This window comes from Microtus ochrogaster, chromosome 6 (genome assembly GCF_000317375.1).
Source record: "Microtus ochrogaster isolate Prairie Vole_2 chromosome 6, MicOch1.0, whole genome shotgun sequence".
In the NCBI taxonomy this organism is placed as follows: Eukaryota; Metazoa; Chordata; class Mammalia; order Rodentia; family Cricetidae; genus Microtus; species Microtus ochrogaster.
The window spans coordinates 25,821,206-25,833,577 of record NC_022013.1 but is presented as its reverse complement, the minus strand read 5'-3'; the positions used below and the strand labels follow the sequence as shown (position 1 = coordinate 25,833,577).

At 48.7% G+C, this 12,372-nt stretch overlaps 1 protein-coding gene across 1 annotated transcript in view; it reads left to right on the top strand.

The window, feature by feature from the left end:
- Rnpep (arginyl aminopeptidase) overlaps positions 1-8,924 on the top strand; it is a 21,181-nt gene extending 12,257 nt beyond the window's left edge. Inside the window, exons 6-11 of the mRNA XM_005348395.2 lie at positions 3,350-3,463; positions 4,243-4,355; positions 4,536-4,644; positions 6,069-6,293; positions 7,522-7,664; positions 8,482-8,924. Of these exons, the coding sequence (XP_005348452.1) occupies positions 3,350-3,463; positions 4,243-4,355; positions 4,536-4,644; positions 6,069-6,293; positions 7,522-7,664; positions 8,482-8,640 (863 nt within the window). The 3' untranslated portion in view covers positions 8,641-8,924. The remainder of the gene's footprint in view (positions 1-3,349; positions 3,464-4,242; positions 4,356-4,535; positions 4,645-6,068; positions 6,294-7,521; positions 7,665-8,481) is intronic.
- Positions 8,925-12,372: the final 3,448 nt, after the last annotated feature.

The following is a 12,372-nucleotide window of genomic DNA, read 5'->3' as shown; positions in this document are numbered from 1 at the left end:
AGGCTGGTCTCGAACTCACAGAGATCCACCTGCCTCTGCCTCCTGAGTGCTGGGATTAAAGGCGTGCGCCACCATCACCCGGCCTTTACTTATGTTTTAAAAATTCTATGTAGCAGCAGACGCAGTTTTGAGCGGCCTGACATGGGTGCTACGAGCCAAACTTGAGTCCTCTAAAAGACCAGAAATCATCTCTCTACCCCTTTTTAGTTTTTGTTTTGTTTTTATTGGTTTTTGTTATTTGAGACAGCTCTCACAGGGCTGGCCTGGAACTCACTGTGTAGACCAGGCTGACCTTGAATTCACATAGACCACCTCTCTACCTGCCTGAGTGTTGAGACAGAGGTCTGAGCCATGACACCCAGCGCTTGGGACATTTTTGAGTCAGTTCTTGGGCTGAGGATACAGTTCATTTGTTTAGATCGGAAAGGGCTTGCCAGGCATGCACAAAGCCCTGGGTTCAGTCTCCAGAATTGGGGGCAGAGATTGCAGGCAAGGTCCTGCTGTGTAAGGCTCTTCTGGTCTGGAACTCACTATGTAGAAGAGGGCAGACTCAGCTCTCCTACCTCGACCTCCAATGCTGGGACACAGCTATGTGCCATCATGCCCAGGTCCATTTCCATATGTAAGTATGAAAGATTGAACATCTATGGGTCTTGTTTGTTTCTATTTTGCATCCTTGACAGGCTTGGAGCTCACATAGAACAGAGATCCACCTGCCTCTGCCTTCTGAGGGCTGGAATTAAAGCATATGCTATATTATTCCTGGCTCACACCTATGGCTTTAAACCATGATAATATTTTTTAAATAACTCGTACTGGTCGTGGTGGTGCACTCCTTTCAACCCAGCACTTGGGTGGGCAGAGGCAGGCAGATCTCTGTGAGTCTGAGTTCAGCCCAGTCCACAAAGCAAGTTCCAGGACAACCAGACCTGTTACACGAGAAATTCTGTCTCAGAATAAAACAAAAATATTTTTAATTCTCAAAGAAATAAAATAAACAAAATAAAAATAAAATAAAGTCATTAAAGAAAAAAATTTAAAACATTAGTTAAATTAGGTTTTAGGCTTGTAATATAGCCCCTTTGGTAGAGTGATTGCCTAGCATGCACAAGGCCTTGGGTTTGGTCCTCAGCACTGAGAGCAGGGGACTAGATATTAATCAAGTTTAATAGTTCAGTGGCTGGATGCTTGCCTAACAGGAGTCTCTAGGTTTTGTCCCAGGCATAAAATTAGGCATGATTGAGCTGGAGAGATGGCTCAGTGGTTAAGAGCATTGCCTGCTCTTCCAAAGGTCCTGAGATCAATTCCCGGCAACCACATGGTGGCTCACAACCATCTGGAAAGAGATCTGGTGCCCTCTTCTGGCCTGCAGACATACACACAGACAGAATATTGTATACATAATAAATAAATAAATAAATATTGAAAAAAAACTAGGCATGATTGTACATGCCTGTAATCTCTAGAAGATTCAGAAGTCCAAGGCTAGTGGACTATATAAGACTCTGTCTCAAAAGAAAGAATAAAGAAGTATTTTGACAACCATTGTTTTAAAAAAGATTTATTTATTATGTGTACAGTGTTCTCAGTATTCTGTCTGCATGCATGCCTGCCGGCCAGAAGAAAACATCAGATCTCATTACAGATGGTTGTGAGCCACCACGTGGTTGCTGGCAATTGAACTCATGACCTCTTAACTTCTGAGCCACCTCTCCAGCCCCAGACCATTGTTTACATATACATGTCAGTGCACACCTCAGATGATCTCAGTAAGGATGACTTTGTTAGAAACACCACCTCTGGGTCTGAACATGGCAAAGACTTCCGGGTTCTCTGGTCGTTCTCTGGTCGTCTTGGAAGTCAATTTTGTAGATCAGGCTAGCCTCAAACTCACAGAGATCCACCTGACTCTACCTCCCAAGTGCTAGAAGAAAAAGCATAAAGACTTTTAGTATGTTTTATCTTTTGCTTCCCCAAAGGTTTGAACAGAGTTGTATTCTTATTCAAAGTACAAAGAGCAAGATTTGTTTGTGAATGTCTTTTTCAGCCACTAAGAATCCTGTGGCAGAGCTGGAGAGATGGCTCCGTGGTTAAGAGCACTGGCTGCTCTTCCAGAGCTCCTGAGTACTATTCCCAGCACCCACATGGCAGCTCACAGCTGTATGATGCTCTCCTGGTATGCAGATGGACACGCAAACAAAGCCATATACTCTTTCCAAAAAGAAAGAGACAAGCAAAACCAATCTGGACGTGGTGTCAGATCTCTGACCCCAAGGCCAGAGGGGACTACAGGGTGAGTTTAGCTCACCAGAGCTAAAGTACTAGAAAATAAAAGCACAACTTTATTTTCCCATTATACAGAAGAAGAAAACTGAGGCTTGGGGAGGCTCAGAGTCAGAACATGTAGTAAGTGGCAGAGCTGAAGAGTGTGCAGGCATGTGCATGTTCCCAGTGTTTATGTGGCGAAGGAAGGCTCTCTGTAGTTACTTCTCTATCATATGAATCTCGGTGATTGGTTGTAGGTAACAGGGCTAGGTGACAGGCCCCTTTACCCATTGAGCCAAGTTACTCCTGTACCACACACAGACAGGGTTTCTCTGTGTAGCCCTGCCTGTCCTGGAACTCACCCTGTAGACCAGGCTGGTCTCGAACTCACAGAGATCCGCCTGCCTCTGCCTCCCAAGTGCTGGGGTTAAAGGTGTGCGCCACCACCCCACACTTCCACTTCTTTTCTCACTGTGAAACCCTGCATGTCCTGGAACTCACTCAAACTTGCGGAGAGCTACCTGCCTCTGTCTCCCTGGAACTGGGTGAGAAAAGGCCTATTCTACCACACCTGGCTTAGATTCTTAAAGTTTGTGAAGGTGACAGTTTTCTTTTGTGAGACAGGATCATCAGAGAAAAATATTTTAAGTTTCATAGAGACCAAGTTGTTACCTAAAAATAAAAATGAACCAAACCAGACAGTAGTGGCACACACCTTTAATCCCAGCACTCGGGAGGCAGAGCAAGCAGATCTCCATGAGTTCGAGGCCAGCCTGGGCTACAAGAGTTAGTTCCAGGACAGGCCCCGAAACTACAGAGAAACCCTGTCTTGAAAAACAAAACAAACAAACAAACAAAAAAAGTACATTCCTGTTGGCAAAGAAAGGTTCCCCTATCCTTATGGGTCATGTTAGTCAAACCTCTAGAGCCCAAAGAATCCGAGAGTTAGGGGCTAAGTCACTTTGGTCTGTGTCACCCTGGAACATAACGCCTAGTGCCTCAGACCCCAAGGGGACAGCACAGTACCTCTGTCAGGAAAATGCGGACATGGCGAACTTGGGGTCTGTGGTTTGTTTTTGTCCAGGAGCTGCTTACACGTGCCTGGAGGCCGCAACAGGGCGCACGCTGCTCCGGCAGCACATGGACGTCTCCGGAGAGGAGAACCCGCTCAACAAGCTGCGGGTGAAGATCGAACCAGGTCCAGAAGGCTCCTCTGTCTCCCCCCTCCAGTAAATTACGCTCGGAGCCCCAAGTTATTCTGAGCCACGTGTCGGAATGCTTTCTTTGAGAAGTGGGCCACTGAAGTGCCCTGACCGGCCCAGCCCTTTCAGCCACTAAGTTTTTAAGTGGCGGTCATTGCTTGTGCAGGCGCTCTCCGCTCCTTTTCTCACCATCTCCTGAGTGAGGCTTCTGAAGAGTGCTAGCCCCATCTTACAGAGGACACGCCCAGGACTGGGCAATCCCATGACTTGCCCGGGGTCGTGCACCCGGCAGCTCAGAACTTCCTGCTTCCTAGCCTTTTCCTTTGGTCCCGCGTGTGACTTAACCTAAAACCCTCTTGTACAGCCGGATCTCGTGTTCTTTGGTGCCACTGGTTTCAAAGCTAACTCCTTGTACGCTGGTAATTAGCTTTAGTCCAGGACAGTTTAAAAACAATGTGTGGGAGGTTAACTGTGTAAGTGGTGACCACAGGACTTGAGAAGTCTCAGCATGTCCAGCCTACGAGTTAGCTGAAGGTTCTGCCCAAGGGAATGTGCTAGCCCCTTTGAACCACTGGACTCCCTGGCCTTTTCTTAGATCCTTAGTTACTGGCCCTTTGCTCTTACCTTTGAAGTGCTATGGGAGGCCAGCGGCGACCTAGAAACCTTGGCTGTACCGCGTGCTGTGTGTGCAGTTCCGACAATTAGCTTGTAATCTGAAGCTGAGGAGCACAATACAGATGGATGCTTACAGTCTGCCTGCTCTCTCCTCTGCCAGGCGTTGACCCCGATGACACCTACAACGAGACCCCCTACGAGAAAGGTTACTGCTTTGTCTCATACCTGGCCCACCTGGTGGGTGACCAGGATCAGTTTGACAAGTTTCTCAAGGTACAGTCAACTCTCCGTGAGGGGAGAAGGACAAGGAACAGATAAAGCGGCTGGGCCAGAGTGCAGGGGTAGAGGCAGGGGGCACAAGAGGTAAGAGGTCAGAGAGGGCCCGAGAGCTGGGGGTGGCGCTCTGCTCCCCAGGATGGCCGGAGAAGGCTCCAACCATGTCCCTCCTTACAGGCCTATGTGGAAGAGTTTAAATTCCAAAGTATCTTAGCCGAGGATTTTCTGGAATTCTACCTGGAGTATTTCCCTGAGCTGAAGAAGAAGAGGGTGGACGCCATTCCAGGTAAGCAGGGAAACTGGACTGCTGGCTTCCCAGAAGTAGCAGAGAACGAGCAAGGTGAGATGGGAAAATATCAAGTCATAGGTTCCTGTTGGAGCAGCATTTGGAGAGCCAGCCCAGGACCCCAGGCTGCGGAGGGGGCTGGGGAGGAGTCCCACGGTAGTGCACATGCCTAGTGTGGACAAGGCTCTGGGCTCAATCCCTGGAAAGAATGGGTTGGCGGGGACTCTTACTTCCTGGGTTGACAGTGTGGCTCAGCTGGTAGAGTAATTGCTTGTCACGTATGGCGACCTGGGTTTGACCTTCAGCTCTGAAACACAAGCAAATGAAAAGCCTGTTTTTAAGTTGAACTTAAGCCCGAGGCAGCCGATAGGCGTAACTTGAAGTCCTGGTTTCCGTCGCAAGTTCAAGTCAAAGCATAAAAAAAGCAAAATCTTTGGGCATGACTATGACCCCAGCACTTGGGAGCTGGGGGCCAGAGGATCACAGTGAGTTCAAGGCCAGTGTGAGCTACGTGAGACCTTGTCTCAGGACCAAAAAGAAACAGAGATAGGCTGACTTCTTGGCCTTTTCCAGAAGATTGCTGTAACCTCTGCTGCCCAAATCAGAAGCAGGACAGCAAGAGGGGCCATCACCTCTGCCCTGAGCTCACGGTGAGATCCCTTAAGCCCTGTGAGCAAAGAGAAATCCTGGCAACTGCTCTGACGTCAGCAAGGGAGGCACTGCTTCCTCAAACAGAGAGGATGTCCCTGCTGTGACCCAGACAGGCCATTAGACACACCCCTTGTCGGGATGGGAACTCTGAATCACTCTGGTTGGTTTGGTGAAGTTAGTTTCAGCCTTGGTCGCACAGCGCAGTTGGTTGGAGGCCCAAATTTCAAGGTCATGAGACTGTAACGAACAATAGTTAATAATTGCTGTGTGCTTACTATGCACCAGGCAGTACACTAAGCTTTTAATGTGTATTTGCTCATTTAATCTTCACAACTGTCAACTAAGGTGGGGCCTAGCACCTCCATTTTACAAACAATTGAGGCGCCAAGAAGTAAAATAACATGCTGGTGGCCTCCCAGACAGTTACGGCAGAGCTAGGATGGGCAGCCAGGCTTGGGGCCCTGGTGCTTATGCACAGTGCTGTGGTGATGGAGAGACATGAACTTGACTGCAGCTAGGAGCCGTCTGTCACCTAGACAGGATGTTAATTTTAAAGTAAAAACCAGTTTCACATAGAAGCAGGCATAGCTCAGTCCACTGTGGCAGCCTCCAGATGTCATCCTAGCTAGGAGCCTGCTGGAGCAAGCAGCACCAAGTGTTCCCAGGATGATTTGGAATGGGGAGAGTACCAGCCCAGGGAATTAGGGAATTGCTCGGGTGTGATGACTGGTGGGAGAGTCCTGATTGTGTCTTCTTTTCTTTTTACCTGGAAGGTTTTGAGTTTGATCGATGGCTGAACACCCCTGGCTGGCCCCCCTACCTTCCCGACCTCTCCCCTGGGGACTCACTCATGAAGCCAGCTGAAGAGCTGGCCGAGTTGTGGGTGACCTCAGAGCTCGACATGCAAGCCATTGAAGCTGTATCCATCTCTACCTGGAAGACCTACCAGCTCGTCTACTTCCTAGATAAGATCCTGCAAAAGTCCCCTCTCCCACCCGGTAAGGACCGCGGGTTACCTCCTTAACCATGCTGAATCCAGGCTTCTTGGGTGCAGAGCTTCATGTCAGAGGCCAGAGCGATTCAGAAGCAATCCTGCCTCTTAAGAGACTGTGGTGTAGAAAGGAGACTGGTTCCTCATAGGAATACGTCACAAAATGGTACAGGTTAATACATGGTGTCACTGGGGTCAGATTAACAAAGCCTGGCGTTCATGAAGACTCAGCTTCTGCAGGGCTCTCCGTAAGCTGTTTCTGTTAGACCATTTAATCCTCATGGTTATTCTGTGATGAAGACGCTATGATCTTAATCCCCAGGTAATAGAAACTGCATCAGAAAAGCACCACTGATCCATGCAACTGATAAATGGTTGGGCTAGGATTTGAGCCTAGTCATCCAAACTCTTTTATTTAAAAGTTATCTTAAAGATTTATTTTTAGTTAAGAGTATGTGTGTAGCCGGGCGGTGGTGGTGCATGCCTTTAATCCCAGCTCTTGGGAGGCAGAGGCAGGCGGATCTCTGAGTTCGAGGCCAGCCTGGTCTACAAGAGCTAGTTCCAGGACAGGAACCAAAAGCTACGGAGAAACCCTGTCTCAAAAATCCAAAAAAAAAAAAGAGTATGTGTGTATATCTGTCCCGTGTGTGTGAGAAAGCACAAAGGCCAGAAGAGGGAGTTAGATCCCCTAGAGCTGTGGTTACAGGTGGTTGTGAACCTTCTGATGTGGATGCTGGTAACTGAACTTGAGTCCCTGGGAAAGCAACAGGCACTCTTAACCACTAAACCATCTCTCCAGCTCCAGCATCTTACCCACCGGTGCCTTGTTGTTGCTCAGTCAGAGATAACAGTCATCAGGTCCCGTGAGAGTCACCTTTTAGCACACTGTGGTTTGCATCCTCAAAATCATTAACTGAACATGCCCAGGTTTCAAAGCTGGATTCAGATTTATTACAACAATGGAGGAGAGATCGTGGGGGAAGAGCAGAAAGTCTAGGGTAAAATTAAGGGGGACTAGAGCATCCCCGTGCCAGATACATCATCAGGATGAGCGATGCTAAAGGTAGGGGAGCATCCTTGATGTTCTGGCCAGTGCTTTTTGAGAGCACTAGGTTAGACACTTAGTGACAGAGAGCCTTCTGGGAGCTGGGCGGTGGTGGCACCACCCTCAGGAGGCAGAGACAAGTGGACCTCCTCAGCTGGCCATTAACAACCCGTTGCTTTCTCTTTTCTAGGGAATGTGAAAAAACTTGGAGAGACATACCCAAAGATTTCAAATGCCCGGAACGCTGAGTTACGGCTAAGATGGGGCCAAATCATCCTTAAAAATGACCACCAAGAAGAGTTCTGGAAAGTGAAGGAATTCCTGCAGAGCCAGGTGGGTGATTGCATCTCTGGTCCCCTCACAGACTGTGGACCTTGTTATCATACCAGAGGTCTTCCTGTGGGGGTGTGAGAGCCCGGTTGGTCTGCACTTCAGAGGAAGTGGGGTCTGGCCTTTGAGGGCCCTCCTAATCACTCTGCTGTTGGTGTGATCCCCTGAGGCTTTGTCCTGGGGGAAGAGAAGTTTGCAGGCCTGGGGAGCTTTGTTGAAGATGAGCTGGTGAAGCCAAAGAGAATGAAACTGGGCAAAGGGCAATGCAAAAGGACAAATGAGGTTGAGTGAAGGGTGAGGTCCCTGCTCTCTGGAGGAGTTCTGGGACTTGGTTCAAACACGAGTGGATCCTTGTGAGAGCTGCCACTGAGCATCCTCTGACTCCAGAGCAAGGAGGGACTGATTGGATTCAAAGCAATGCCCAGGTGACTTCCTCTGTAGTGCAGGCTGGGTGAAGAGGGGACTGCAAGTCCATGGAAGGTTTTTTGAGCCGGCCGGGTCTCAGGAGCTTGCCATGCAGCTGCCATACAGTTACGTGAACTTGACTCGGGGTTTGGCTTCATTGTAGATGGACCTTACATGCTCTGGTTTTCTATAAATAACTGCCTCCAGCTTTCAAAATTTGCAGTCCCTTTGTGTCAACCCATTTCATGTGTTTGTGCTTGTAGATGGTTCCTTGTTACCATGAGTTGGGGTTCATTTCTCTGCCTAGGATCATTCTCTACCCCCTAGAATATGCCAAAATCAGTGGTTCTGGAAGAGAAGCGCTCCGTTCCAGCCCTGGCCCCACACTGAGGATAGGTGTCTGTGCTTCTTACAGGGAAAGCAGAAGTACACCCTCCCACTGTATCATGCCATGATGAGTGGCAGCGAGGTGGCCCGGACCCTCGCCAAGGACACCTTTGCAGCTACTGCTTCCCAGCTTCACAGCAATGTGGTCAACTACATCCGGCAGATCCTGGTGCCCAAGGGCAGTTAGAGGCTCCTGTCGGTGGTCTCCCCTCTTCAGCTTCATGTGTTTCCTGAAGAATTGTTCCTTCCCAAATTCAAGTTCTCAAGCCAGTGTCTTGAAGCTTCTGTTCCCTTAGATCGCCTGTCTGTCCTTTGGCCTTATGTGTCTGTGACACTGGGGTCTCTGCCTTGGTGGGAACTTCTTTCTGGTCCAGAGAGTCCTGAGATTAGAAGGCCCTCCATGCTCCCTATAGCTCAGGCTGCAGAGAGTAAATTTTCATTCTTTCAAATAAACATTTTTAAGCAAAAAGTAGATAAGTTGGAGTTATAGACTGAGTCATTTATTTCTGTCTTTTGGGGGGGTTGTTTGTTTGTTTGTTTGGTTTTGGTTTTTTTTTCAAGACAGGATTTCTCTGTAGTTTTGGAGCCTGTCCTGGAACTAGCTCCTGTAGACCAGGCTGGCCTCGAACTCACAGAGATCCACCTGCCTCTGCCTCCTGAGTGCTGGGATTAAAGGTGTGCGCCACCACCGCCCAGCCTATTTTTTTTAAAAAGAGATGTTATGTGTGTGTGTGTGTACGTGTGTGCGTGCACGTGTGCTGTGATGCACCTTAGGAGGTCAGAGGACAACTTGTGGAAGTTGCTTATCTTGTGCTACCGGGTGAGTTCCAGGGAGCAAGCTGAGTGACAAGTACCCTTATCCACTGAGCCATCTCTCCAGCCCTGAGTTTTGTGTTTTTTTTCTGGCCTGGAATTCACTATCTAGACCAGACTCAAACTTGTGGAGATCCTCCTCCATACTAAGTGCTAGGATTACAGGCAGAAGACAAAGTCACTGTTAAATTTCTCCTCCTGGGGTCCCCTTTGTGTCATTTGTGCATAGTTGCCTATAGGCATAGGGTGTTCTCAGGCTTCCTTTGTCTTCCATCAAGTCCTTGGAGCTTTCTAGGCCTCCCCTACTCCAGCGCCTCAGTAACTATTGTAATGGTTGTGTTCGGCAGGGTCTGCTGATTTCCTGGCTTCAACACGGAGGCTGAAGCAGTTAGCATCTTGGGCTTGTGAGTAGGATAATGGGAGGGTTTGAACAAACACTGAGATACATTTGTCTCTGCTAAACACAGGGACCTTTGAACCTGTCTCCAGCTTTAGCTTTGCCTTCCCTATACCACGGTGGAGAAAGCCAGGTGGTAAACAGGACGGTGTTCCTGACTGCCCAGCCTCACCAACAACGGAAGCTGTGAGCTACAGGACAGGGATTTGAGGGCCCAGAAGATCAAGTAACGGGGTACTGGCAATCACTTATAAGCTGTTGCTGATCTTAGGACTGTCCCATTGCCCCCCTGGCCCCTATCTTTTACATCTGTCCTGTCAGCCCTGAGACCTGTCAATATCTTTATTTGTTTATTTTGTCTGTTGGCTGTCCTGAAACTCACCTGTAGACCAGGCTGGCCTCCAACTCACAGAGATCCACCTGCCTCTGCCTCCCGAGTGCCGGGACTAAAGGTGTGCGCCACCACCGCCCAGCTTCCACTCACATTTTGTAGCATGAACGTCAGGAGTCGTGTGTCCTGTCTCACTCACATCTTGGCTCTGCTGGAGTCCTATGGGGTCTGCTTGTGCTCTTACAGGACAAGGGGATAGCAATGCTCTTGTTACCCTCCCCTCCTGAAGATGAAGCTATGCCACTGAGGCCATGTTCAGCATATAGGCAGGCTGCCGTGCAGGCCCATTGTCTCCCCTGCTCGCCCTAGTCTGGGAACCTTCCAAAGTACTGCCCTTAATCTAATTCTTTCTCACTTTTCTTCTCCATTTGGCCGGTGAAGAAATTGATGCCCAGAGGGATGGGCTAGCTATAGGTTTCCATAGCTCTGTTTCTCTGGGTAGAGGCCCCATGAAGGCAGGGGGGCTAGCTGATGGTCTCATTCTCTGCATCTTCCTCCCCACTTTGCTCTGGAGACCCAACCAGGTGTTCTTGGGTGAAGGAGCACATGAGCAGCCCTGAGGCTAAGAACTGGTTCTCCCGCATTCCAGGGTGCTTGACTGGGTAGAGGTGTGTCTGCCTCAGGCTGCTTGGGGGAGGTCCCCTGAAGGGCCAGGGAAAATCCTACCCAGAGCCCCTGGCTGTCCAGCAGCCCTGACATGGTGGAAAGGAGCCTGTAGTTTTGAAGATTGATACTGTGGGGATAGGAGTGGGTTGTGGTCCTCGGACAATGGGGCACCTAGAAGCAAAAGGAATCACCTTTTGTTTGAGGACCATCTGAGGGATTGATTGTCCATAAACAGAGTGGAGAGGGGAGAAGACAGATACTATCGCGCTCGTGTGTGTGTGTGTGTGTGTGTGTGTGTGTGTGTGTGTGTGTGTGTGTGTGTGTTTCCAGACAGGGTCTCTCTGTATAGCCCTGGCTATGCTGGAACTCACTTTGTAGATCAGGCTGGCCTCGAATTCAGAGATCCCTCTGCCTCCCAAAGGCTGGGATTAAGGGCACCACCCCTTCCCACCAGATCCTGTATTTAAATGCAGAAGAAAACTGATGATTTAATGTGGAGAACTTGCTGAACTCATATAGTGTCCTAGGTCGGCTCCTCAGGCAACAAAAAACAGCTGGAGCTGGAAGAGATCTAAGGGATTATAGAGTCCCACACCCTCATTCTTTGCTAGTTTCTGTTTTTGACTTTGAGATAGAGTCTGCTGTAGCCTAAGATAGCTTCAGACTCCACGTGTAGCTGAGGCTGACCCTGAGCACATGAATTTCAGAGGCCACCATATGCATCTTTATGTGATGCTGAGGTTATACCCAGGGCTCTGTGCAAGCTAGGCAAGCACATCCCCAGCCCAACCTACCCCTTTAAAAATTAAACTGTTATCATTATTAGTATTTATTATTATGGGGTGCATCCATGCCACCTGAGCATGTGGAGATCAGAGAATAACAGTGGAGTCGTTTCTTTCCCGTCTTTACATGGAATCTAGAGACTGAATTTAGCCCATCAGGTTTATGCTGCAAATACTTTTAGCCATTGAGCCAGCTTGCCAGCTCTTTGTTTTTGAGATAGTATTTAGTCTTACTAAGTAGCCCAGGCTACCCTGAAACTCAGCGCGCCCACCTCAGCATTTTGAGTAGTTAGGATTCTAGGCACATGCCTCTGGTTGGGACCCCTCCCTTGTACCGACATGCAGAAATTGACATGATCTCTGACCACCCACATGCAGATGCTGAACTATGAATCTCCTACCTCCTCCTTGCCCTGCTGGTACTTCTACTCAGGGATTGCTAGCAGGGTCTGCCAAGCTGTCCTTTGTATTTAAGCCCCCCAAGAGCTATTGATTACACAGGACTCAAGTTGGTGGCCAGAGGTACTGCATGTCGGACAAAGGCCCCAGCAACATTGTCATTTCCCTAATCCAGTGGCCTGAGCAAACTATTTACGAAGACAACTGTGCATCATTGTTTTCTTTCTATTTGTTTATTTGTTTGTTTGTTTTATGTAGACAAGGCTTGGCCTCAAACTCACAAGGTTCACTAAGGCCAGGAGTGCTGCGACTAAAGGCATGCACCACCATGCATGTCCAACACTGATTCTGAATATTTTAAAAATTGTATTTGTAGCACACACCTTTAATCCCAGCACTGAGGAGACAGAAGCAGGTGGATCTCTGAGAGTTGGAAGCTCATCTGGTCTATATAGTGAGTTCCAGGATAGCCAGGATGCCAGAACTATATAGAGAGACCCTGTCTCCATGCATATATATATATATATA